Genomic DNA, 27975 nt, shown 5'->3' on the forward strand with positions numbered 1-27975 from the left:
GACTGATAGCCCAGAGCTTGCCTCTCATAAGGGATGTCCTAAGGGTGAGATTTTAATAATACGAAGTTAACCATACAAGAATGTAGATGAGTATTTCAGAGAACAGAAAGTGAGCAGTGTGAGAACAGAAACGAGACTGATATGCTGAATGAATAAAAGGCTCAGCATTGCTGGAATGTGGGTGAACAGTGGTACTCTGGATGAAGTCAGGGAGGTGGATCAGGACCAGACCTAATGTCACATTACAAGAAACTACACACAACAAGTGACCCTGGGGCCAGGAGCATTTTTGATCCTTTACAATCGTAAAACACTGAAAGGTGAGCTGGGCGTGGTGCAGGCCTATAATCCCAATCCTTGGAGGCAGAGGCAACAGGGTTCTTGGAAGACTCCTCAGGTAGAGCAGTAAGACTGTCTGAAGATGGACAGAGGAGGTGAAACCTCTTCTAGGGTAGAGGGACAACCTGGAAAATCATGTCTCCAGCACTAACTGTAAACACTTCTCCCCTTGAGTTGTAGTTTTCCACAGATTAAATTGAATCTATAATACTCTTTAAAAGGTCCAGAAAGAGAAGGCACCAACAGTCAAGACTTTATATTAAGCTTTCATTGTTCCTTCGCTGGACTTTCAGCTGCCTGGGGAATTACAAAATAGATCATTACAAAAGTCAAGTCGTAATTCAGCTTCAATAGTGAAGACATCATGTATCATGGCAATAGTAATGAGATAAAATACAAGCTACTAGAACCCCCAACTTTTCAAGAAAAACTGACAGTCATTCAGGATACTTGAGTGATGCTGTAAAACTAATCCAGGTAGCTGAGAGGAAACCAAGCAACTAACAGAGTAATGGACAGTCCTACCCCAAAGACTAGAACTCAGTGCCAACCACTTCATCTGCCCCTGTGACATCTGCCCCTACACTTTAACTCATCTCTAAAGCCAGAGAGTCTACTTTAATCCCAGCACTCAGGAAGCTGAGGGAGAGACAGGGGGCTCTCTGTGAGTTTCGGGCCAGCCTGGTCTAAACAGCATGTTCCAGGACAGCCAGGACTACATAGAGAGACCCTATCTCAAAAAATTAATTGAAGCAAGCAAGCAAGCAAGGGAATCCCTCCCTAGCAACAACGTAAGTTTAAGGACTGAAAATTATGTCCTTTTTACTTTCCTAATAGGAATTGCATGATGTTCCCAAATAACATTCCACTAAAGCCCACAACCAACAGCCCAAATCTGATAATCAGACAACCCAAATCCAAAACTCTACCGACTGGCTCGACTGAATGCCTAATCGTTTTTGGAACGGGGGTGGGGTTGTCTCCGCAGGCAAAAAGCTGCTTTCAAGGAACACTATTTTCGCCAAGAACTCTCTAAGGAAGCCAATGGTCTGCAGTGGACACAGAACATTTCCAGACCGTGGGTCTACTCGTACTTCCAGTTCCTAGACACCCCCAAGCCCTGAGGCTAGAAGGACACAAAGAAGTAAGTGGAGAAGTGCTGAGAGGAAAAGCTACACTTTTATATAAAGCTCCAGCTGCGCTCCATTACTTCCTTTTCATCTAGCTTACCTCAACCTGTACCTAGGACTGTCTTCACCCTGGACATTATTCCCAGGGTTCCCACACTCTCCACACACTGTGACTCAATGAACTTTTCACTTACTTAAATCCTCTTGTGTTCTTTAGGACCACATAAATTCAAAAGCCTTGGTGCTTACACTACCACTCCACAGATCCAGGTGGAGGCACTGACAGTCTTAGGACATTCTATGTGTTTTGATGTGTTCAAGAGTTTATGGAAAACGAAAGTTGTCACACACTAACTCTGGACTAGCTAAGAGGAGCTGATCATATTAAGAAATCCCTCGGGCCGGAGAGATGGCTCAGTGGTTAAGAGCACTGGCTGCTAGAGGACCTGAGTTCAATTCCCAGCATCCATATGGTGGCTCACAACCATCTATAGTGAGATCTGATGCCCCCTTCTGGCATAGAACACTCATATACATAAACTAAATATTAAAAAAAAAAAAAATTCCTCTATAAGGCAAAACCACAAATTTATCCCGGGTATCTAAAACAAGTATCTTCTTCAAAGGCATGTTCGGAAGCACTTGATCCATGTTCAACTGAGCAAAATGAGCTGTTTCATGAGGAAATTCTCTCAATCCTCAAAGTGCAGGTCTAGAGCAGCGAGTTTGCATAAGCTGACACAGTCTTCTATGGTACCAGCCGGGTAAGTGCTCAATGCCATAGGTAGTTGCTGGGAACTACATCGGCAAAGACATACTCTATTCCACCACCTCAGAAATTCCATCATTGTTGATCCTTGAGCACAAATCTTGAGATTTTTATTCCCAACTGTGTCCTGACGAACCTGCTCATACAACTCTAAACATGTTTCTCAGAAGCCTCAAGTCCTTTAACAAACTCTTAATGTCCAATAACCATCCCTTCAACAAAGCACCACAGAATGCTCATTAAGACATTGTCAGAAATAAAATATAAAATGTTAAAACAAGTAGTATCTGAATTTTCTGAACTTTGGATTTTTTTTTAAGACAGGATTTCACACTATGTAGAAGACCAGGCTGGCTTTGAACTCACACAGATCTGCCTCTGCCTCTGCTGGGATTAAAGGTGTGCACCACCAGACACAACTTAATTTTTAATCCACACTTGTCTTAGTTTTCTCATCACTTCAACAAAACTATACATACACACACCAAAAAAAAAAAGAAAAAAAAAGAAAAAAGAAAGAAAGAAAGAAAGAAAAGAATAAGGAAAAAAAATGCCTAGAAAGTTAGTACTGGTCCCTCTACATCAGTAGTCGAGAGAGAGAAATACTGGCACTAACCTCACTATCCATTTCACTCAGTCCTGGACCCCACAGAATGGCAGGGCAGGGACTCCTACCTCCAATCTTTCTGGACACACACCCAAAGGTCACCCAGAGTGACTTGAAATCCAGGCAAGCAAACAATGAAGATTTTTGTCATCACACTGTCCACAAATGATGATTATTTACAGGTAACCCCTGTGCAAAGCAAATACTGTGTATTAGTGGGGACTAGTACTCCCAAGGTACTTGCTTAGCACGGGAATTACACTTCTCCAAACTAGAAATTTAGCCATTTTCCACTCTATAGTAAAGATACTGAATAACTCTCGTGTACAATAGAAATAAAATGGCCAAACATGATGGATAAGATCATAGTGAATTTAAAGTCATGTTTCTGGTGCTTGTCAACCCTACTTGTGTACTCACAGTATTTAACCAGACAATCAGTACACACTCAAGAAGCCACGTGCAAAGAAACTGCCACTGCTCATTTTATTTTCCCCCTTCTGCAAATTTCAGGTGCTGCACTCACAGCAGAGAGAGGCTACTAAACACTACTGGGGTCCTTTTCAAATAGAATATATAGTACAATTTTGCTTCCAAGTGTCTATTTTAATGGCACTACCGTATCAGCTGAATGTATTTTAGGCCAACAGTAGAGTGTGATTATTTTAGAAGACCTGACTCTCCCCATCCCAAAAAAACTTTTCTACAACTAATTTCCACCACTAAATGCTGAGAACCTTCGTTTAGAGCTACAAATAAAATTAAGATCCTTAGCCATATTCATGAATTCTGGATAGCTCAAGCAACCAACCAGATCTGTTATTTGATCTTGACAAATGATGCAGCTCAAAAGATTTTCTACAACTTAATTTAATTAACAGTCAGTATTTAAGGAATATAATTGTAAATGCCAGGTGACAGTCTAAAAGCTCTAATTTGTACAATACAAATTTTAAAGGTCAGGTCAAATGCTAGAGTTCCTCAAGGCCACCTGCTTTTTGAGCAAGTACCTGAGAAAGGTTTTATTTGCTAAAGTAGTCAGATGGTGCTGTGTTTAGGATAGCATGAAAATGGATGTGTACAAATGCGTGTATGTACACACACACACAATTCTGTGATTCATTAACATTTAAACAATACTCTAAAAGGAAAAAAATAAAACCAGTTGTGGTATCGTATGTGCATAATCCACGAATAGCACAGTCTAATGACATGACCGTGCTGTTGGAAAAAAGGCATTGTGACCGTACCTAAATGCCTGATTCAGAAAGCAAGCCAGGAGCTTCCACTGCTCCAATGTCATTAAGGTCATTACTGTACATTACTAAAGAAATACAGTTGTGCCAAGAAAATCCTATGGGGCATTTTTATTTTCCTCCTTACATGGCTAAAATAAAAGAAGCTTTAGTACGGTTTTTACAAATATTGTTTATTTTAATGAAGCTGGTACAGACGATGTCCCTTGAAAACCCATGTCCCAGGCCAAAAAGTACAAACAAAATCAAAAGGAGCAGTGTCTGTTGCGTACACTTCTGCATAAGTAACTTTATTAACTGCTGACGAAGATTAGAACTCTGCTGGGGTCTTCTGACAAGACTGTTGTACCCAAGACACTTTCTTTCTCTCCAGTGAAGCCACCTTTGGAGTTGGTTGTTACTCTCACTGTATTTGTCATCTTGACTACAAACGTGATGTTCTTCTTTTGGTCCTGACCCTCAGATTTTAAAAGTAGCTTCAAGCTGAGGAAAGGTCATTTTTCCACAGTTCAGTTCTCTGAAAAACTTCCATGTCCCACTGAAATCCTAGTCGAGGAGTGAAGCAACCACATGCTGGAACTTCAGGGCCAACTGGAAGGTCATAGGAAAGCCCGCACTAGTCGATCTTCTTCATCACAAACCTAAAAATGCACAGTCCTGAAAAGGGTGGCCTCTCTGTGCACACATGACATGTTTTAAAAGAAGAAGCGCAATATTAAGGGAGCCGAGGTCTGATCACCAAAAATCAGTACAACAAAAACAACCAATAATGAATATTGAACACTAGAATTCAGATTACCAGATGTTCTAAGAAGATGGAGTGCCAGTATTCAATTTTCATTTTGAACACCACATTACAAAAGAACTATTTTTAAAAATAAAAAAGGATTGAGGGAAAAGGAGAAAAATAAAAAGAATTATCTAAACCGTCGAGTGACCCCCTGTTTGTTCCTGATAAACTTCAATCACATCTTCTTCCTCCATTCCCAGCTGGAAGAAAGAAAAAATATGTTAATGCTAGACTATAAAAGCTTCATTTTTATATTGGCTGCAATTATATGGCCACTATTTTACACTACAAGAAGATACATATGTCACCTGTAATTAACAAGCCTCCAAGACTGAAAATCTGGTTCTGAGATGCTAGCCCCTGGGAGGTGGAAGTAAGAGGAATAAGGAGTTCAAGGCCAGCTTCAGTTAGTTCCAAGTCAGCTATATGAGACTGTCTCCAAAAACTAAAGAAGCCAAGCTAGTACGTGACACTAAGCCCGGCACTCAGAAGGCAGAGGCAGGCAGATGTATCTGTGAGTTTGAGACCACCCTAGTCTATATAATGAGTGCCAGAGCTATGGAGAGAGATCTTGTCTAAAACAAAACAAAAACTGGAAGGGGAAAAAAAGAATATTTTTCATCTAAAGAACATTTGGGGGGAAAAAAGCTAGGAGTGGTAGAGTCTGAGTTTTTTTTTTTTAATATTTTATTTCATTTTATGTGCATTAGTGTGAAGGTGTCAGATCCCTTGGAACTGGGGTTACAGACAGTTGTGAGCTGCCATGTGGGTGCTGGGAATTGAACCTGGGTCCTTTGGAAGAGCAGGCAGTACTCTTAACCACTGAGCCATCTCAGCCCGAGTCTGAGTTTTTTGTTGTGTTTTATTTTTTTTATTCTGGGATAGTGTTTCTCTATGTAGCCCTTTTCTGGAACTCACTCTGCAGACCAGGCCTCAAACTTACAGAAACTGGCCTGACTTCTGCCTCCTGAATTCTGTAATTAAACGTGTGTACCACAGCTGCCACCACCGCCTAGCTTCCTAATTTCTGTTTAACAATGATCCACCCACCCAGAGATTTATCTAGTTATATGCTGTTTAATAATTACATTTCTATAAAATGAAGGGAAGGAAAAAGGGGGGGGAATATAAAACATGTAGTCATGGTACAGTGCTTACTCCCAAACAATCTAGGAAGAGCCAAGGGGAACACAGGTACCTGACACACAAAAAGAGAGATTAGACAAAGATATTAGGTAAATTTATGTAAATAATACACAGAATTTTTTAAATTCTGTACTTGTAACTTCTCTGCAAGATGAAAATATTTCAAAATAAAAACTTTTTAAGCCAGGCACGGTGGCGCATGCCTGTAATCCCAGCACTGGGGAGGCAGAGGCAGGCAGATCTATGAGTTCAAGGCCAGCCTAGTCTACAGAGTGAGTCCACAACAGCCAAGGCTACACAGAGAAGCTCTGCCTTGAAAATAGATAATGCATTTTTATTTTTTAAATAATTTATTTAATTTTATGTGCATTAGTATGAATGTGTCCGATCCCTTGGAAATGGTGTTACAGACAGTTGTGAGCTGCCATGTGGGTGCTGGGAATTGAACCCAGGTCCTTTGGAAGAGCAGGCATGCTCTTAACCATTGAGCTATCTCTCCAGCCCTTTTTTTTTTAACAATCTTTTCCTTTTTTTAAAAAAAAATAATTTATTTACTTTTTATTTTGTGTGCATTAGTGTAAAGATGTCATATCTCTGAAGTTACAGACAGTGGTGAGCTGCCATGTGGGTGCTGAGAATTGAACCTGGGTCCTTTGGAAGACCATATAGTGCTCTTAACCACTAAGCCATCTCTCCAGCCCCCAAATGCAGTTTTAAATGTGGGAGAAAGTCAAGAATACAGGTACCACGTTGAAGGGACTCAAAATGGCCAGTATCTAAAGGACAGCCACACATTTTCAAGAAAAGGTAACTGTGATAGCTATTCTTGGTAGTCAACCTGACAACGTCTTTTCTTTCTTTCTTTGGTTTTGGTTTTTTGAGATGAGGATTTTCTGTGTAGCCTTGGCTAGCCTGGAACTGATTTGTAGATGAGGCTGGCCTTGAACTCACAGAGATTCGCCTGCCTCTGACTCCCCGCGCTCTGGGATTACAGGCATGCAACACCATACCAGCTTGTTTTCGTTTCTTAGGAGACAGTTTCTCTGTTATCCCAACTGTCATAGAACTTGCCACGTAGACTACCTAGACTGACCTCCAACTCACAGAGATCTGCCTGCTTCTGCACAACTACACCCCGTTTAGCTGACTCTGGATTCTCTGTAGATGGGAAGATCGGCCTTTAATATGACCACATCTTCTGGTGGAAGCTTATATAAGACACGGAAGAAGGAAGCTTTTGCTCTACTTGCCCACTCTCTATGGACTTTAGGGTATTCAAACCAGCCAAGACATCCAGCCTCATGGACTGAACAACTACTAGATTTCTTGGACCTTCCATTCGTAGATAGACATTGTTGAAATTGCTGGACCACCTTGACAGCCTGCAAACCACTCGAATAAATCTTTACACACAACACACACACATTTTTCTTATCAGTTTTGTTCCTCTAGAGAACCCTAATACAGTAACTTTACAGTAAATGAATATGGCAATTATCATTTAACTGAGACAGCAAAATTAATATTATTCTTAATGGAAGGTAGGGGGATATGAGGGAGGCAAAGGCAGGCAGATCTCTGTGAGTTCAAGGCAAGCCTATTCTACACAGTGAGTTCCAGGATACCTAGAAAGAGACCATTTCAAAAAAAGAAAAGAAAGAGTAGCACTTGGCTAGCACCTTTATATCCCAGCACTCGAGAGGCAGGCAAATCTCTGAATTCAAAGAAGCAGGCAAAGCTTCGTTTACAGAACAAGTTCTATCAAGACAGGACTACAACTACACAGAAAAACCCTTCTCAAAAACAAAAAATAAAATTGTTTTCTTTGTATGTATATGAGTGTTGGCCTGATGCATATGTATATGGATCATGCTTGTACGTGGTGCCCAAGGAAGTAAGAAGAGCGCATCCGATCCCTTAGAACTGGGGTTACATCTAGTTATCAACCATCCATCACGTGGGTGCTGAAAACTGAAGCCAGGTCCTCTGCAAGAGCAAGAAGTACTCAAAACCTTTGAGCCCCAAGGAAAACCTTTTTTGTCCCCAGATTGTTGAAATATGCACTGAAGCCACCCCCAGGATGCCCAGGGTGGAGTGAAATGACTGTTTTTTCCCTTTTTATTTTGGTGCTAGGGATCAAACTCTGGAACACATGCATACTACGCACATGCTCTACCACTGAGCTACAATCCCAACATATTTTATTTCAAACTTTTGAATCAGGGAAAAAAAAAAGAAAGAAAGAAAGAAAGAGAGAGAGAGAGAGAGAGAAAGAAAGAGAGAGAGAGAGAGAGAGAGGGAGAAAGAAAGAAAAGAAAGAAAGAAAGAAAGAAAGAAAGAGCCATACTTACTTCTTTTGGAGTATGATTATCAGCAATTCTCTGACCTTCAAAGAGAAACCTGAGTGAATTCATTGGAACTCCCTAAAAAATAAAAAGGAAAAAGAAAGTGTGTATGAAAATCTTAGGCTATGTATCAGGCAGTAGTGTGTACCTTCAATCCCAGCACTCCAGAGGCGGTCTACAGAGTGAATTCTAGGACAGCCAGAGCAATACAGAGAAACAATGTCTCAATAATAACAAAAAAGAAAAAGAAAGAGCATGAAACATGAAGGCTATATAGATCATAAAATTAGATTGCTGATTCGATCATAACTATCATCTAGAGAGGACTAATGATTTGTGAGGAACGCCTTCCTAACAACACAGTCATAGTGTTCTTTGCAAACACCCAAGAGCCCTCATCTTCATTTTGTAAGACCTGTAGGAAAGTTAAGAATTTTAGCTCAGAAGGGCTGGAGAGAGAGCTCAGTGGTTCAGAGCGCTGTCTGCTCTTCCAGAGGTCCTGAGTTCAATTACCACAACCACTTGGTGGCTCACAACTATCTACACTAGAATCTGATGCCCTCTTCTGTCATGCAGGTATACATGCACATAGAGCATTCGTATACATAAATAAATAAATCTTCAAAAAATCTTAAAAGTTTTTCAGCTCAGAATGACTGATAAGCCTATCCTCTCAGCCACTGCTATATTCATTTCCCCCTGTGAACTAGCACAGAGAAAATGAGGACCGGGATGTATGCCCTTACTAGCTTCTAAAAATATAAGCAAAACTGGTTTTAAACATTAAATCCAAAGAACCTTCTGGTCGTGCCAAAGAACTAGCTAAAGCACAGTAGCTACCAAATGTGTGTAGATAAGATATACGACAGGCTAAAGCCAATGCCACAAAAGAGGTTTATTTTTTTTAAACCATTTCAACATGACAGTTAAAGGGGAGATGACTTTTTTTTTTAACAATTTATTTAACTTTTATTTTATGTCAGAAGGTGTCATATTCCTTGGAATTGGCGTTACAGAGAGTTGTGGGCTGCCATGTGGGTGCTGGGAATTGAACCCGGGTCCTTTGGAAGAGCAGACAGTGCTCTTAACCCTTAAGCCATCTCTTCAGCCCCCAGAGATGACTTTTTAAAACAAAATAACTTTACTAGAAAGTACAAATCACAAATCACCTATTCAAGGCCTAGAAAATAGTTCAGTGGTTAAGTGCACGGGTTACTCTTCCAGGATACAGGCTCAGTTCCCAGCACCCACCTGGCAGCTGTCTATAACTCCAGTCCTGGGGGAATCCAACTCCCTCCTCTGACATCTAAGGTAACTGCATACATATAATGCACAGATATACATGTAGGCAAAACATCACCATACAAACATAAATAAAATTTAATTAAAAAAAAAAACTAACTTAAATACTTTTATCTGTGGGTGTTTAAACACTGCCCCTGAAAAAAATTACAAAGAAATTAAAATATACCAAGTGCAGTGACACACACCTTTAATTCCAGCACTCAACTGGCAGATTTTATACAGATTTTTTTAAAGGAGTTAATTCCTTGGAATTATCTTGAAATGCATTTGAAAATATGATACATAATTAGCAGAAATCTACATTTGTATAGAGGAGAAAACATTTTAAGTACTTATCAGAAGAAGATATTGGAAAGTACGTTTCTGTTTGTCCGTCTGTTACGCATGGATGTTCTGCCTCCCTGTACGTCTGTGCACCACTGTGCAGTGCTCACAGGAAGACATCAGATCCTCTAGGACTGGAGTTGCATAGGGTTATGAACCAAGGGCATGCTGGGAATTGAACCCAAGTCCTTTCAAAGAACAGCCAGTGCTCTTTAAGTGCTGACCCACCATGTTTCCAGCCAAGAAAATATATTAACTATAGATGTAAATTGGATAGATGGCCTAAAACTCAGCACAGGGAAAATTTACAGTAATCACCAAAAAGGCCTGCCTTTATTATTACATGCAGATGGGAACCATCCAGAAAAAAATTTTGTTTCAGTAGTCATTAAAACTGAGTTAAGTTTCAGTTATTTCTATTTTCAAACTTTAAAATGGATCACAAGAAGAAAAGAATGGTGTATTAACTGATAAATTAGGGTGTTTTCCTTAAGTTCCTAATGCTGAAAATAGACTTTCTTTTGGCAAAGCACTGTATTTGATGTCCCAATATACAAACCTGTCTTTGACAGTATGATTCTTTGAGTTTCTTGAGATGTGTTGTCATTTTCACTTTGAAATGTATCTCACTGCTATCCTAAGGAGATAAAGGGAAACATTATTCCTTCTTTGTCTACACTAGTTACTTGAGCCTAATTATTTAATTATTCTTTGACAATTATAGTTTCCACTAAAATATTCTTTTTAGCATTCCTAACTAGTTTCACTAAAACAATCTAATCAAATTCCAAGTTACTTTTTAGCAACCCATTATAAAAAATTAGTAAAGATGTTTTAGGTATCAAAATTAATATAAATTTATACGTCAGAGAATGCATTCCTTCACTACAGCATACCCATCAAAGTGAGTACTGTAAAAACTGTTACAAACCCTCACAAGCAACCAAAACAAACATACTCTTCCATTCATACCAACTACAGTGTCCCTGAAGGCGGTCAAACCTACGAGAAAATACAAACTGTAAAGTGACATAGAAAACTTTTTTCTACCATGAAGTGACCCACTGAAGCTGGGATAAGCAACATAAATACAATCTTCAGTAAGTCAAACTAAAGGTTTGGGGCCCGGGTGTCTCACTCAGTGGAGTCTTTTTCTCCATCCAAGCCCTCCTGCACACTCCCCTTACTCTCATTTTTCTTTCACTGTTATTAAACCCATGCACACACATAGAACCTGCTCATTCTTACAGTTACTGTGTCTCTGAGTTCAGATTGTTTTATATTACTTGTGTCTATGTGATTTCAGGACTGAGCACTGGTACTGTATAGTCAGTTTGGGGGTTCTTCTCTGGAGGAAACTATTTCTCCCACTCTTGGAATTCCTTAGCTCCCCACAGTTCTTTGTATAATGTTGAGGCCCCATCAGAGCTACCCCTTCCATGTTAGAATGTCTTGGTGGTGTCCTTGCTCAGGTTTTCTTTAGGCATCCATGTTCAGATTTCATCCTAGGCAGGCCATGAAGCTGAGACCCTTCTCATTTACTAACCTCAAGTAGCTGGAATTATAGGCCAGAAACATCAGGCTCAGCAAAGATGGTCTTTTTAATTAACGGCCTAGGGAAACACTCATATAAAAATAACTCAATAATAAAAGACGTAAATCTAAGAGCTAAACTATAAAACACTTAGAAAAAAATCACAGGTGTAAATCTTTCCAACTGTGGATTAAACAAGTTTCTTTTTTGTTGCTGTTGTGTTTTTGTTTTGTTTTTACTTTCTTTTTTCTTTTTTTCTTTTTGATTTTTCAAGACAGAGTTTCTCTGTGAAACCTTAGCTGTCCTGGAACTCACTCTGTAGCCCAGCCTAGCCTCCAACTCACAGAGATCAGCCTGCCTCTGACTCCTTGAATGCTGGGATTAAAGGCATGTACCACCATGCCTGTTTTGTTTGTTTTTGAAGAGAGTGTCTCTCTGTAGCAACAGCTGTCCTAGAATTCACTCTGTAGTCCAAGCTGGACTCAAACTCAGAGATCTGCTTGTCTCTGCCTCTGAGTGCTACAGGCATGCAAAAAAGTGAAAATATAAACCAAAGCTAAGAGGAAGTATTTGCTAATCATGTATCTAGTAAAGGTTTACTACCTAGCACACCTTGGACTGCCTTTCAGATTGTTTCCAGAGTTTCAGAGAGGTCTAACTAAGGAAGTAAGACCCAACATAAATATGGGTGGGGTATAGAAAAAACTCAGTAATCAAACGCATATATAATTCTACACACTACGTCTGGCACCTCACAAATACCTGTAATTCCAACTTTGGCCTCTATGTGCACCTGCACTCAAATGCAGACACAGAGACATACACAATTTAAAATCTTCTTTAAAAACAAAAAAAAAAATCTGCTGGATGTGACAGCACTTGCCTTTAATATCAGCACTCAAGAAACAAACAGTAGCAGGCAGACTTCTGTGTGGTCAAGGCCAGCTTGGTCTACTAAATGAGTTCCATGCCAGTGAGAGCTACAGACTGAAACCTTGTCACAAAATGTTGGTGTTGTTGATGATGGTGGTGGTGGTGGTGGTGGTGGTGGTGGTGTCAGCAGCTGGAGAGATAGCTCAGTGGTTAAGAGCACTGGTTTCTCAGTGGGGCGAGGTGGTGCGTGCCTTTAATCCCAGCACTCTGGGAGGCAGAGGCAGGTGGATCTCTGTGAGTTCGAGGCCAGCTGGTCTACAAAGAAGTCCAGCCAGGGCTATAGAGAGAAACCTGACTTCAAAAAGAAAAAGAAAAAAAGAGACTCATTGGAAGATTTACAAACTCATTTCAAATAAAGGAGTATTGCAAAGCAACTGAAATTAACAGACTAAAGTAGACGAGAACAATCAGCATAAAGCACCTGTCTCAAAAAAGAAAACAAACAAAACAACACTGGCTTTTCTTTCAGAGCACCTGGGTTTGCTTTCCCAGCACCCACATGGCAGCTCACAAACATCTGTAACTCCAGTTCCATAGATACCAGGTATGCAGGTGGTGTAGACATACATGCAGCCAAACACCTCTACATACAAAAATTTAAATTTAAAATAAAAATATTTAAAAACAGTGAAGGGTGGAAGAAAAAGAAAGGTTCAATGGGTAAGGCAGGACACACAAGTATCCATCCAAGTTCAGATCCCAGTAGGAACAATAAAAAAGAATAAAGACCAGACCAAACTCCACTACTATGGGAAAGAAAAAGGAGGAACCCTGAAACTTGCTGGCTACCAACCAGCTCCAGAAGCAATGAGAACCCCTATCTCAGGAGATAAGGTGAAGAGTAACAGAACAGACACCTAATATAGCCTTCTCTGACTTCTACGATGTGAGCACAAGCAAACACAACAACTGAGCATGTACACTGCATGCACACATAACACACTGAGGGTAATAATAAAAAGAGTAAAGGAAAGGCTGGGGATATGGTTCTGGCCATGTGCCAGACCCTAGGTTTAGTCCCCACAACCACTACGACTGCTAGAACACATATACATATATAGTAAGCAGACCCCCCCCAACACAAATTACTTCCTCAACGATCAAGGAAATGCATAAGCAAAATTGTCACAGTGGAGGCAGTAATCTCACAGCTGGAAGAACGTAGAGGAGAACTCTCACACTTTGATGATAAGAGTGCATTTCACTAATTCTGACATTAAAATAATAACAACAACATGCCAGCTATGCTGGCACATTTTCTTAATTCCAGCACTTGAAGGAAAAAGCAGGTAGGTCTCTATCGTATAAAGCCAGCCTGGTCTACACAGTAAGGCAAGACCAGGTTAAGGGCCACATAGTGAGACCCTGTCTCAAAAACCAACAAGCACCTTTTTTACCCCCAACAGATACATGTACAATAAGTTAAAATGCAATTTTTAAATAACTTGTCTTACCTAATACCTTTCCTATGTGTTCACACACCGGAGGAATGTCAAAGAAGAAAAATAATAAAACTCACCTGTCCAATAACTTTGAGTTTAATGTATTCTCCTTCCTTCTTATCCCCTAAGTCCTCAGTTGAAGGTTTTGCCTCCTGAAAGAAATTTCCAGATTAAAAATTCCTAAATGCTGTATTAATCACTTATAAGTACCCATTACGTTTCCCCAGGTAACAGACTCTGTGCCTGAGAATACAAAGAGCACTTATTCTCCACCACTCAATTATTCTTCAAACTCCTCATTCAGTAAAGAACAAGAAACTTAAGTCAGACGGTGTGGTGCAGCCTTTAATCCCAGAGCTCAGAGAGGCAAGCAGGTGGATCTCTGTTTAGGCCAACCTGGTCTACAAAGCGAGTCCAGGACAGCCAAGGCTACACACAAAAACCTTACTTTGAAAAAAAAAATGAAAAGAAAAAGGAGACTCATTGGAAGATTTACAAACTCATTTCAAATAAAGGAGTATTGCAAAGCAACTGAAATTAACAGACTAAAGTAGGCGAGAACTATCTCAGCACAAAGCATCTCAGTTAGTCATTCTTAGTTAAACAGTGTCCTGGAAAATGCCACCAACAGTGGGTAAAGTAGCTGCACACAAAACTTTAGTACAACCATCACATTTAAATATTTAAATATTATTCTGTTATTCATATTAATTCAAAAAACCTTAAGGTATTGGAAGCCATTTACTACGCTAGGTAATGAATTCCTATGAGTTGACAGCTAGCCTGATCTACATAGAGTTCCAAGACCAGCAAGGAAAACGCTATCTCAAAAAGAACTTAAATCCACATTCACTAAGAATTAGCACACTGAGCTGGGCGCGTCTCCCAGCAGTCTGGAGAGGCAAAAGCAGGCAGATCTCCATGAGGCCAGCATGGTCTACAAGGCAAGCTAAGGCTACACAGAGAACCCATGACCTGGAAGGAAAAAAAAAATTAGCACACCAGCACACCGAGCGGGATGTGGCAGTGCACACCATTAATCCCAGCACTGGGAAGCGGAAGCAGGATCTCTGTTTGAGGCCAGGCTGGTCTACAAGCCACGACCATTACACAAAGAAACCCTGTCTGTTTAAAACAACAACAACAAAACAAAACACACTGAATTTTACAAGTAAAGCGGAGAAACTATGTATACAGCACATGCCAGAAGAGTTAAAACTACTAAATTCTTTGACATTTAATAAATGAACATAACACAATTCCAACAGCACAGGAAATAATCCCAAGAACTGAAAATAGTATTGCAGAAAATTAAGTTTCTGCAAAGAAAAAAAAATCATTAGAGTGAAAAGAACCTACAGATTGGGAGAAATCTTTAATCTTTGCCTCCAAAGGAGGCGATCACTATCTAGACTCTACAAATAAAAAAAAAAAAAAAACTAAACAAAACATTCTAAAAATTAAATACAACGGGACTGGAGAGATGGCTCAGTGGTTAAGAACACTGATTGCTCTTCCAGAGAATCTGGGTTCAATTCCCAGCACCCACATGGCAGCTCACAACTCCAAGATTTGACACCCTCTCACACAGACATACTTGCAGGCCAAACACCAAATTTTTAAAAACTAGTTAAAAAATTAAATAAAACAACAACAACGAAACAAGCCAACCAACCAATCAATCAATGGGTTGTTTTCTCAAATATGACTAAAAGTCATATTAAATAAAGGGGACTATGGAGAGTGTGAAAGAAAGAGATCTAACATGAAGGAATAACGAGAGGATGACAAAGTATCTGTATTATGAAAGCAGAAAGGAGACAATATCGAGGAGGAAAAAGATCAGGGGGACAAGGGAGACAGAGGTAGGTCTGGGGAGAGGGCAAACATAAAGATCTGTATGTATGAAAACAACAAATGGAACCCATTTCTTTATGTTATTAGGTGTGGGGAGGGGGAACAAGTGAGTAAGCATACAAAGAACTCCAAGAAACTTTTAACTCCAAGATTCAGTCCAGAGTCTAAGAAAATGCTTAGGTGACAAAAGAGACAATATGAAACGGCATGCCTGTTTTCATTCTGCAGTGCTGTCAATGCTTCTGAGTACTGTGGCCGAGGACTAAATTAACCTTCTTTAGCCAGACAGTTCTCCCCTGAAAACCAGAAGACTCGCTTAACAATCTTGCCACATTTCTATGAACTTATAGTCATAGTGAAGAGTTGCTTATCCCTGTAATGAAGGGCAATAAAAAGCAACCAAACCTTCCTTCCCTTTAAGGGAAGGAGAAGGGTGAGAAGTTCTGCTTAAGTTAGCACAAAAGAAGATATCCCCCTTTCCCTAGCAGCAATGTATCACCATACAAATGAGCTCCAGAAGACACTTAGAAATAAAAAATCCCCCCTCCTCTACTCAATCATCTACTGAACTTCAGAACTCTCCTCTAAACATAGCTTTCTTGGATCCTATAATGCTCAAAAAGCATAGTAAATGGCTTCCAATACCTTAAGGTCTAAAAACAAACTCCATAACATTTCAATACATACATTACTAAACTCGTTTTTATTTTTCTCTTACCATTCCTTTTTGAAACCCAAGAAATTTGCTCACCTTTTGCTAATGCCTCATATATTTCCATTGCTGTAAGAACACACTACAACCTAGGCAACTGATAATAAAAGAAAGCATTTAACTGAGTTTACAACTCAATAAGGTTAGAGTCCATGATGGTGGAACGAAGGTAAAGTGGCAAGAACAACATCTCAAACCACAAGAGGCAGGAGTGTGCGCACTGGGAACGACTGGATTTTTGAAACTGCAAATCCATCCCAGTGACACAACTCCTTCAAATCCTTCTCAAACAGTCACCAACTGGGGACCAAATATTTAAACATATGAGCCTATGGGGGCCACTCACATTTGACACCACACCCCCAAACATGTCCATCAACCTTCCATCTTCAGCCCTTTATGGCCCCAGTTTCCTTTACCTGAAATAAAGATAAAACCTTCCCCAAAATCAACTCAAAGATATCTGCCCCACAGATAAACTGAAGTCTAATACTGAAATGCCTTCTTAGAGCCACCGTACTCTCCCCACCACTATCTTCCTTTAATGCACCTACTTGTAAATCATCCATATCCTACGCTGAAAAGATTGGCCTCCTTGACCTGATTTCTCTACTGCTGTCTTTATCTTTCCATTACTGTCAAGCCTTGTACAAGTCAGTATTTGCTAAGGGCACTTCTACTCTCCGCCAGCTGTAAACTGGCGTATGCATCACCATCCACTTAAGCCTGCCCCTCACCGTGGAGTTCCAGTTGGACCCCTTACTGCTAAATCCAAAGGACTCTCATATTTTTCCATCTTTGCTTCCAATATTCAATCGACTTCTCATCTCAGTTGCTTCCTTAAATGATGGCCTTCAGTCTCTGCTTTTCTTCCTCGCCTCCTGGGTGACTACCTCTTAGATACTGTGTGTTGGCTAGTTTTTGTCAACTTGACACATTACAGAGCCCTGGAAGAGGGACAATTGCCTCCATCAAAATGGCCTGTGAGCAAGGATGGAAGGCATACTTTTTTTTATTTAGGAGGTCCCAATCCACTGTGAACAGTACCACCCTTAGGCAAGTAGTGGTGGGTAAGAGAGTACGCTGAGTAAGAGGGCCAGCAGGCAGCATTCCATTCCTCCAGGACTTCTGCTTCACAGTTCCTGCTTTTAGGTTCCTAACTTGAGTTGCTGCCCTGGCTTCTCTCAATGATCAACTGTGACTTGGAAAATATATGAAAGTTTTGGTTTCCGTTTTTGTTTGTTTGTCTGGTTTTGGTTTTTTGAGACAGTGTAGCCTTGGCTACCCTGAAACTCACTCTGTAGACCAGGCTGGCCTGGAATTCAGAGATCTGCCTACCTCTGTCTCCCAAATGCTGGGATTAACGGTGTGCGCCACCACTGCTTGGCTTGATCAGTGTTTATAATAGCAACCAAAAGCAAAATAGGACAGATATGAAACCAAAGTCATCCTCACCAACCTGACAATTTCAGGGTTCACAGACTTTAATCCAAGGGCCTGAACAGTTGCCATCCCTTGGGCAAGTAAGTATCTACAACTGGAGGCATTATTTCTAATTCCTTTCTCTGAAAACCAAAACTGAGACAAACTACAGGGCTATGAACATAGCTCAGGAGCGAAATACATGTTTGGTGTGCAAAAAGTTCTGTGTTCAACTCCCAGCACTAAAGCCAGCAATCACAGCAGCAATCAAGCAAACAACAAAAACTAACTCTCCCTGGATTCCCAACTACAACTGTGACCACACAGCACATCTGACAACGACAAACACTGAGAATCTCTTTGGCCACCCTTCCTTCCTTCTGTCTGTTTGCTTTTTGTTTTTCTTGGTTTTTTTGTTTTTCGAGACAGGGTTTCTCTGTGTAGCCTTGGCTGTCCCGGACTCCCCTTGTAGACCAGACTGGACTTGAATTCACAGAGATCTGCTAAGATTACAGGCATGTGCCACCACAACCAGCTTGGCTACTCTTTCCTCCTTTCTTTTAAAGATTTATTTATTATGTGTACGGTGTTCTGCCTGCATGTGTGCCTACAGGCCAGAAGGGGGCACCAGGTCTAACTACAGATGGTTGGGAGCCACCATGTGGTTGCTGGGAACTGCACTCAGGACCTCTGGAAGAGCAGCCAGTGCTCTTAACCTCTGAGCCATCTCTCCAGCCCTTGGCTACTCTTTAAGTGTCCTATTTAGTCATTCACCACTGTGACATTTTAGTTGGCTCTGAAGCCCATCTCATGCTCTACCATCACTGAACCACTATAGGAATGGACATCTTTACCACTTGTGTAACAGCTTTCATGCAGCCATGTACCTTCTCATGGACTCAGTCTGTCTGCCTGTCTGCCTGCCTGTGTGTCTTTCTTTCAAGTCTTTTTCAACGCAGGGTCTCACTTCTCACTATGTATCTCTAGCTCTCCTGGCACCCACTATGTGGATCAGGCTGGCCTCGGACTCAGAAATCTACATAAATGTGCCTCCTGAGTACTGGAATTAAAGGTGTGCAACACTATGCCCCAAGATTTATATTTTCTGACAGTCTAGAAAAAAAATCAGACAAAAATAAAAAACAGAATCAGTCTCTAGTAATCAGTGTCTCTGTTATCTAGCTTAAAAAAAAAAAAAAAAAAGGCAGCCAATACAGAATAGTACAGCACACTAGTTACAAAACAGTGAAAGCATTCAGTAGTAGGTCATCAAAGAAAGGATAGTTCCAGAGAGCTGGCTGACTTGGCTGGCAAGAGTATACAGCCAACAGAGCAGAAGAAAGTCATGACAATTTTAAGTCATGACAATTTTACTGGAAAGGTAAAGGAATTTAATATGAACTAAGCATTATCAACTCTCCAAGGAACAACATGGAAACAGATGGCTGGTTCTGGAAAGTGAACTAAACTCTAAGAAAACACAACAGTTTGCATTTATAAGTGTACAAAATTAAGAAGTATTATACTATTTCAAGTCAAAAGATCGTCACAAAGATGTACTCTGGCAGTCAGTGTACAGACAATTCAGCCACACGGACCGAGCATCTCATTTAACTGTCACTGCTCCTTTCAGCTACACAAGGATTGTTAATTCTTCCTGAAAGAAGAGGATGCTAGGGAAATACTTTTTTTTTCTTTTTCTTAATTTTTTGTTTGCTTTTTGGCTTTTGAAACAGGGTCTCTTTATGTACTCCTGGCTGTCACTCAATATACAGACTAGACCAGGCTGGCCTTGAACTCTGAGATCCTCCTGCCTCTGCTTCCTGAGTGCTGAAATTAAAGGGGTATACCCAGTTCTTTCTTTGTTTTGTTTTTGTTTTTCTAGAGTTTCTCTGTGTAGCCTAGGCTGTCCTGGACTCACTTCGTAGACCCGGCTGGCCTTAAACACAGAGACCCGCCTGCCTCTGCCCCCCCCCACAAGTGCTAGAATTACAGGTGTGCGCCACTGTGCCTAGCTTTTTTAAAAATATATTATTTATTTTATGCGTACAGGTGCTTTGCCTGCATGTATGTCTATGTACCACATGCATACAGTGCCCAGAGAGGATAGAAGAGGACACTGGATCCCTGGAAACTAGAGTTACGGGTGGTTGTGAGCCATCACATGGGTGCTGGGAATCAAACCATGGTCCTCCGAAGAGCAGCCAATACTCTTAACCGTTAAGCCATCTCTCTAGTACCTATTTATTTAATTCTTGAAAATATTATTATCTTCCTTTTGAAAAGTAGGATAACAAGCTGGGCCTGGTGGCATAAGCCTTTAATTCCCAGGATTCAGGCAGATCTCTGTGATTTGAAGCCAGACCTTTCTATTAGGCATTTTCAGGCCAGCTGGGACTACACAATGAGATGCTGGCCTTCACAAAAAAAAAAAAAAAAAAAGTTTGGAGAAAAGAGAGTAAGAGAAAGGAAGTAGGATAACACAGTACTGTGGGTATATTAAAAGAAAAAAAAGCCCTCCACAAGGAGTTTGCTGTGAGATTGTGCATTATGTCTCAAATGTCAGAAGCCACACACCCATGAAGTCTTATCAACATGGCTGCTTAAACAAGACATGAAAAAAGGGTGACAGCAGCAGAAATGCTAATGCAGGTGGGGGAGGGGAGCTCAAGAGAACTACTAAGGAATGCCAAGAAAGGAATATACTCTTCCCCATAAAGAGCACACTCACTACCCGGCTAGCCGATACCAAGTGCTCCGTCCTAAAACACAAGTACAAGTAACACCACACAGACTGCAAATTGTAGTTATGTACTCGGGAATACACATGCACATGTAACAAAAGAAAAAGAGGCCATGAACATTAAAGAGCAAAAGGGACAGTTTGGAGGGGGAAAAGGGAAGGGGGAAATGATGTAATTAAAAAAAAAAAATTTATAGCCCTATTTACATGTGAATGCCTGAGATTGACTTCAAAATTAACATGGAATGGTGAAGGATGCTTCAGATTTGAAAAATAAGACAAGCCATGAACTATAAATGAGCTGTAAACACATTTAAAATTTCCATAATAAAAAATTTTACTAAATAGTACTTAAACTTTAAAAAAATGTATAGACATCAATTTATCCCACTTTGTTTCCTAAGGAAGGTCCAACAAAATAAACAATTCTAATTCTTCAAACTATTATTAAAATGTAAAAACTGTCTGGACAAGATGGTTTGGTGGACAATGGATCAAACAGAATGAAACAGGATTAAAGATCGGGACTAGAACTGATCAGCTATAACTCACTTGAAAGGTTAAGTTAAAACACTCAAGATAGTTCATTACATTATATTACAACCCAGAACTGTGGCTTAATACAAAATACACTTAACACACAGCTTGTCAAGAACTAAAAATTGCAGCTGAAAATCTGCTGCTAATTGAATAAAAATACTGTTTTGGTTAGGTCTAGGGACTGTAAGATGAATAAAGCCTGGAACAAATTATTTTGTTTGTATTTAAAAGTATAATCAAACTAATTTGGAAAAATGACAGACACTATTAATCACTTATACAGTATCTACTTTCCCTTCCTCACAAGAAAACTTACATTTGCTCAGAAAAATAAAATAAAAATAAAAATAAAACATTATTTCACCATGTATGGTAGTGTACACCTTTGATCCCGGCACTTGGGAGGTAAAGGCAGGCAGATCTCTCTGAGTTTAAGGTCAGCATGAATGCTAGGCACGGTGGCACACACCTGTAATCCCAGCACTCTGGGAGGCAAAGGCAGGCGATTTCTACAAGTTCCAGACTAGCCTTGTCTACAAAGTGACGTCCAGGACAGCCAAAAAACCCTGTCTCGAAGAAAACAAAACAAAATAGAAGCATTATGTCCTCATTTTTAAATGGCCCTGAGGCATGAAATAATATAACCTTTTCTTTCTATGTCTTCTCCTACCTAGTACACATATACAAGCTACCTCTACACTTGTTTCACAAGGGAAAACTAGCAGCACATTTGTTCAACCTAAGATCTATCATCTATTATTCAATCCAACAGCAATTCCAACTAAAAAGTACTATAAACAACTATTATTTGGCCTCGGTTCAAATCAAGTTCTGTCAGGATGGGTCCTCACAGATGTAATCAACACTCAGGATACTGAGGGAGGCAGACTGCCACAGGTCTGAGGCCAGTAAGGACTGTAATGTAAGAACTTGTCTCAAGCCAGGCAGTGGTAGCACATGCCTTTAATTCCAGTGCTCGAGAGGCAGAGGAAAACAGATCTTTGTGAGTTCCAGGAGGGCCGATGTTACAGGACTGTTACACAGAGAAACCCTATTTTGAAAAACAAAAACAAAAAAAAAGAAAAAAACCTTTCTGAAGAGAAAAAGGCCTACATAACTACTTTGATATACTTCAAAAGGCAGACATCTCTGTATAAATACTCTGCAGTCAGGAGAGCCCGGAATGCAGTAGAACAATGGCATTCAATGTGCAGAGGAAGCTAGAGAGATAGCTTAGTAATTGAGAGAGCCTGGGCTTATTACACCAAGTACCAGAGCTTAATTCTCTCACAACTAATTGTAACTCCAGCTCCAGGGAATCTAATGCTCTCGTCTGGCCTCCCTGAGTACCCAAACACACGTGGCATATACTCATAGGACATATAAATAGAAATAAAGCTTAAAAAAAAGCACTACTGTGTGTGAGCTAGGTAGATGGATCAGTGAATAAAAGCACTTGCTGCCAAGCTTGACATTCTGAGATCGATTCCTGAGAACAACATAGTGGGAATAGAGAACCAACTCCCCAAAGTTGTCCTCTAAGGTCCAAGTGAACTCATGGTATGTGTGTGTAAACAAAAACACACAAAAAAAATCAATATAATAAATCTGTGTTAATCTGTGTTTTTCCCCCCTCCCTCTTCTGGAGAATGATACAGGGTTTCACTGAGATTATAGGCATTTGACAACACACTCAGCTAATTTACATATTTTAAAAACACTGTGCAGTAAGCATGTATGCAGGGTGTGGTGGCAGAGGCAGGAGGATCATTTTGAGTTCAAAGCTACCCTGGTCTGTCTCAAAAAATTTTTTTAAATCAGTACATGGTCTCCTGATCTGGGTCCTGTAAATTGTGTTCTGTAAGTTTCAGAAAACCTTTAAATAACTGGCCCTAGATACAGCTAGAGAACATAACCCCACCCTTCCTCCTTCCTTCCTGTCTTTTCCTTCAGATCCTCATTAACTCCAAAAAGGCAACTAAATGCAAACATTCAGGAGGAGGAAGAGGGGGAGGGGCCACACCATATCTTTAAAGACACACTTCAGGGATATCCAAATTTTGAACTATAAAAATAAGGTGCTCAGTAACAGAATCTGTGTGAACTTGCCTACAAGTCTGTTAAAAATCAAATATCACAATTATCTATGAAAATATTCACAATTTCAGGGAATTCCAGAAGAGAATGCTGAAGATATTTTAACAGACAATTATCAACAACAATCCCAATATATGGCTAGAGAGATGGCTCAGTGGTTAACAGCACGGGCTGCTCTTCCAGTGGACAACCCAGGTTCAGTTCCCAGCATCCACACGTCAGCTCACAATCACCCTTAACTTCAGTTACAGGAGATTTGATGCTATCGTGACCTCTAGAGGCACCAGGTACACACATGGTGAATATACATACACGCAGAGCCCTCATACAGATAAAATGAAATTAATCTGAAGCTGGGTGTGGTAACCCACACCTGTGAGGCCAGCCTGGTCTACAAAGCGAGTCCAGGACAGCCAGGGCTACACAGAGAAACCCTGTCTCAAAAAAAGGAAGAAAAAGCCAGGTTGTGGTGGTGCATGGTTTTAATCCCAGCACTCAGGAGGCAAAGATAGGCGGATCTCTGTGAGTTTGAGGCCAGCTGATCTACAAAGAACTCCAGGACAGCCAGAGCTACACAGAGAAACCCTGTCTCGAAAAAATAAAATAAAACAAAACAAACAAACAAAAAAAACAACAAAAAGCAAAAAGATACCTATGTAAGGAATATTATATGTGTTATAACAGAGTTAACATCACTACTATAGGAATATCACAATTACTGGAAAAATGTTTTACTTGCAGAGTGTGGTGGTGTACACCTTTAATACCAGGAGTTAGAGGCCATCCTCGTCTAAATAATAGGGAGGTTCCGGAATAAGACAGGGCTCCAGAGACCCCGTCTCAAAAAAAAAAAAAAAAAAGGAAGGAAAGAAGAAACGAGATACAGATGTCCTGCCATGAATCTGGGCTGACCTTAGGGATCTGACTGACACTAAAGGCACAAGTTGCTTTTGGTGAGTTAGTATAAAAAGGAGAACAGTTTTAACTAGACTATAAAAAAGGAAGAAGGGAGCTGGGTGGTAGTGGCAGCAGTGGCACAGGCCTTTAATCCCAGCAGAGGCAGACAAGCCTGAGTTCAGAGGCCAGTCTGGTCTACAGAGTTTCAAGACAGCCAAGGTTATACAAAGAAACCCTGTCTCGAAGAAACAAAAACAAACAGAAGGGAAAATATCTGTTTAAATTCCTCTTACTCTTTTGATATTATCCTTCTAGTTTTGATGAAATGTGAACTAGGCTAAACATTTCTACTAATGGTTATAGGATGCTCCTCATCTTTTGGGGAATTGTGTACCAATCATGAGACCTATAGGACTTTCTCAAAAAATAAAAAATAAAAAAAAACTGTAGAAATGCTCACAAAACACTTAATAATGTCAGTGATTTCTCAAGGTCTAAACATTAGATTGCTATCTATTTTAGACAATAAAAGTCCACATTTTTAGCCAGGCAATAGCGGCACACAACTTTAATCCTAGCACTCATGAGACAGCTTTAATCCTGGCACTCTGTGCCAACCTGGTCTACAAGCTTAGTTCCAGGACAGCCAGGAACCACAGAGAAGCCTTGTCTCAAAAAAAACAAAAACAAAACAAACAAACAAAAAGTCCACTTATTTTAAACTGAATATTCAGCAGGACACAGCTGCATACACCTGTAATCCCAGGATTTAGGAAGGTGAGAAAAGCAGGATCACTACCAGCTTAGATACACAGTGAGATCATCTCAAAACAAAGAGAAAAACTTAAATTATTATTTAACTTCACTATTTTAAGCACAAGATAAAAAGCTTCTATTTTCTGAGATGCCTCAGAAAATAAAATGTGCACAGGTACTGGACTTGGAACCCAAGGCACCTTTGTATTCAACACAAGCACTAGCCTACACCCCCAATCTGAGGAAATATCCTCTTAGGAGCCTTCTGAAGACAGAACAGGCTCATGCTTTCGCTATTACACAGCAGTATTTGGAGATTCCTGCTCTCACTTATTAGCCTCTTAGAAGTAAAGATTCACTTAACCTTCATCTCTAAATCTTTAACACTTAATACAAAACTTGTTATGAGAACTTACAATCATGTAGTCAATTGGCCTAATGCAGTTCCTAAATCTAGTACCACACTCTCAATTATTTAAAATCCTATCAGCAGAGCAATGGTGGTGTATTCTTGGGAGGCAGAGGCAGGCGGAGGTTCTCTGAGGCCAGCCTGGTCTGTTTAGCAAATTCCAGGAAAACTAGGGTTACACAGAGAAACCCTTGTCTTAGAAAACTAAAAAGTAAACAACCCCTAAAATGATAGCAGACATTTGTATTACTTTTTTAAAGACAAAATTCCTAAGAGTAACACTATTTCATACTGTTGCAAATTGTTTTAATGTATAGCTCAATTAAAAAGACTTGATTTGCCAGGTGTGATCGTGCACATCTTTAATCCCAGCACTCAGGAGTTCCAGGACAGCTAGAGCTACATAGCTAACACTCTGCCTCAAAAATAAAAAAAGAAAATAAAAAGATTTGCTTCCATTTTTTTTCTGTCATGTTTTAAAACACTTCATTGACCATCCACGGAAGAATGAAAAATATAAATAAATAACACACCAACTAGGTGTGGCAGCATAACTGTAAACCCAGCTCCTCTGCAAGGCTGAGGGAGGAGTCGTCCAAGTTCAAAGACATCTTGTGTTACACAGTTAAGTTCAGGACCAACCTGGGCAAAATGGTGTTACTAAGTAAAAGGAGCTATGAGGATTTAGTGGCATAGTGCTTTCCTGGCAAACCCACTTGGGAGGCCCTAGGTCCAAGCCCAGTAATCCCAGTGGGGTGAGTCCAACAGCATAGTGGAGCTTCACAGATCCCCCGAAAAACAACCTGCCACAGAAAAACTCTGTCTTGAAAAACCAAAAAAACAAAACAACCTGTGTTCTAAGGTCCTTTTTTTCTTTCTTTCTTCATATCCTTCTTAAATGATGTGAGTTCAAACTGGAACAAAAACAATCCTAAAACTTATTTTGTAACTCTTTCTCTCTGGTGCCCTTTCATCAGGCTAACATACTTTTTATATAGTTCCTTCCTTTTAAAATAAAGGCTGATGAAACTAAGCATTTTCAGCTGATCATTCCTCCCTGGTAACTAAGTACACAACTGTCTGGGAGACATTCATAAAGTCGTTTCTATCCCAAAATAGGAATTAATCCAGATTATTAATAGGTAAATCCACCCCACGACTAACTAACCTACAGTATTGGTAGGCTACAGAGAGAAACCCTGTCTTGAAAAACCAAAAAATAAGGCAGGAGGTGATGGCACACGCTTTTACTCCCAGCGCTTGGGAGGCAGAGGCGGGCGGATCTTAGAGTCCGAGGCCAGCCTGGTTCACAACCTGAGTTCCAGGACAGTTAAGGATACACAGAGAAACCTTTTGGGGAAGGGGGGAGAGAAAAATACATAAAAATTAAAGTTCAAGTACGTTGTGGAGTTGAATGAAAAAAGTTTATTGAAAAATTGTAACTAAAGAAGTAAAAGTCAAAAAACGAGACACAACATTTTACTATGAATTGGCAGCTTTCTGCAAATATTCTGCAACTGTACAAAACGAATAAAGTTTTTTCTTTCTCCTAAAAAATATTAGTCCAGGGACGCCTGGACGACGGGGTTTGGTGCTCAAGATACGTCGTTTATATGTATGAAACTGGTTGTCAAAGAACAATAAAAATGTGCTTTTAAAAAAGAAACAAAGTACCAACCATCTGCAGGTTAATGCCCAGATGAAATGGCGTGGTGGTGGTACTCTTCACCAGTCTGTTGTTTTCAGGGTTATTCTGAGAGCTCCTACAACTGGAGAGTTGATGGACCAATCCCGAGTAAGAAATGGAAAGTACCGAGAAAAAGAGCCGACCGCTCCGCACCCCCGGACGGAAAAAGAGACTCAGAAGTGAGCAGAGGCGGGCTGGCCCTCCAGACAAACACAACGGAAAGCAGCGTCCTGTGGGTTCCCAGTGACCTCGGACAAGGCTCCCCCGCCGCCCCCCCAGGCTCCGGGACCAAGAACCCAAAGCCGGGTCGAAACCGCTTTTCAGGGCCACCTAGCCTCCCCGTCAGGGATTCCCTCCCGTTACATAACTGGGCCTAGGGCCCTGCTCCTGCCATCCAGCCCTCGGGAGGGAAACGGTCGTTTTCGCTTAGGCGGCTCTCAGGGACCGGGGAGCGAGCCCGGGCCCCCGGCGGACCCGGGAGAAACCTGGGAGCCATCGGGAGAGCCGCGGCGCCGGGCAGCGCGGCGGGGGGCGGGCGCGGAGAGGGCCGCGGGGGGCGGGCGGACCCCGGAGCCCGGCGGCGCCGGGCGGCTCGGCTGGCCGCGGCCAGGCGCTCGGCGTCCCTCGCGGACCCCTCCTCACCGGCGGCCCCCTCCCCCTAGCCGCATCCCCTCCCCCGCGCCTCCGGCCCCGGTCCCCGCCGGCGGCCGGCGGCCCCGAGCTCCGAGGCCCTGGCCGGGTACCTGGTCAGACATGGTGACGGTGGCTTCACCCGGGGATCTCCGCACCACAGCGGCCTCCGGCAGGCAGAACCTCACTCTGAGGTTTACAAATCCGTCTCTTCCCCACAGCACAACACCGCGGCTGCAGGGACTTCCGCTACGCCTCGCGTCACTTCCGCTCCGCGCAGAGGAGAGTTTGGGAAGACGGGAAAA

At 41.1% G+C, this 27975-nt stretch overlaps 2 protein-coding genes across 2 annotated transcripts in view; one reads left to right on the forward strand and one right to left on the reverse strand.

The window, feature by feature from the left end:
• The window catches only part of Kiaa2012 (KIAA2012 ortholog), a 106648-nt gene extending 101899 nt beyond the window's left edge, over positions 1-4749 (forward strand). The window contains exon 22 of the mRNA XM_060368420.1: positions 1328-4749. Within this exon, the coding sequence (XP_060224403.1) occupies positions 1328-1463 (136 nt within the window). The 3' untranslated portion in view covers positions 1464-4749. The remainder of the gene's footprint in view (positions 1-1327) is intronic.
• Positions 4249-27941, reverse strand: Sumo1 (small ubiquitin like modifier 1). The gene is made up of 5 exons (XM_021654368.2): positions 27784-27941; positions 13998-14072; positions 10571-10648; positions 8389-8460; positions 4249-5091 (listed from the first exon to the last, which is right to left on the reverse strand). The coding sequence occupies exons 1-5, from the start codon at positions 27793-27795 to the stop codon at positions 5023-5025; spliced, it is 306 nt and encodes a 101-aa protein (XP_021510043.1). The 5' UTR covers positions 27796-27941; the 3' UTR covers positions 4249-5022.
• Between the last annotated feature and the right edge of the window lie 34 nt (positions 27942-27975).

Source organism: Meriones unguiculatus, chromosome 15 (assembly GCF_030254825.1).
Source record: "Meriones unguiculatus strain TT.TT164.6M chromosome 15, Bangor_MerUng_6.1, whole genome shotgun sequence".
NCBI classification, from domain to species: domain Eukaryota; kingdom Metazoa; phylum Chordata; class Mammalia; order Rodentia; family Muridae; genus Meriones; species Meriones unguiculatus.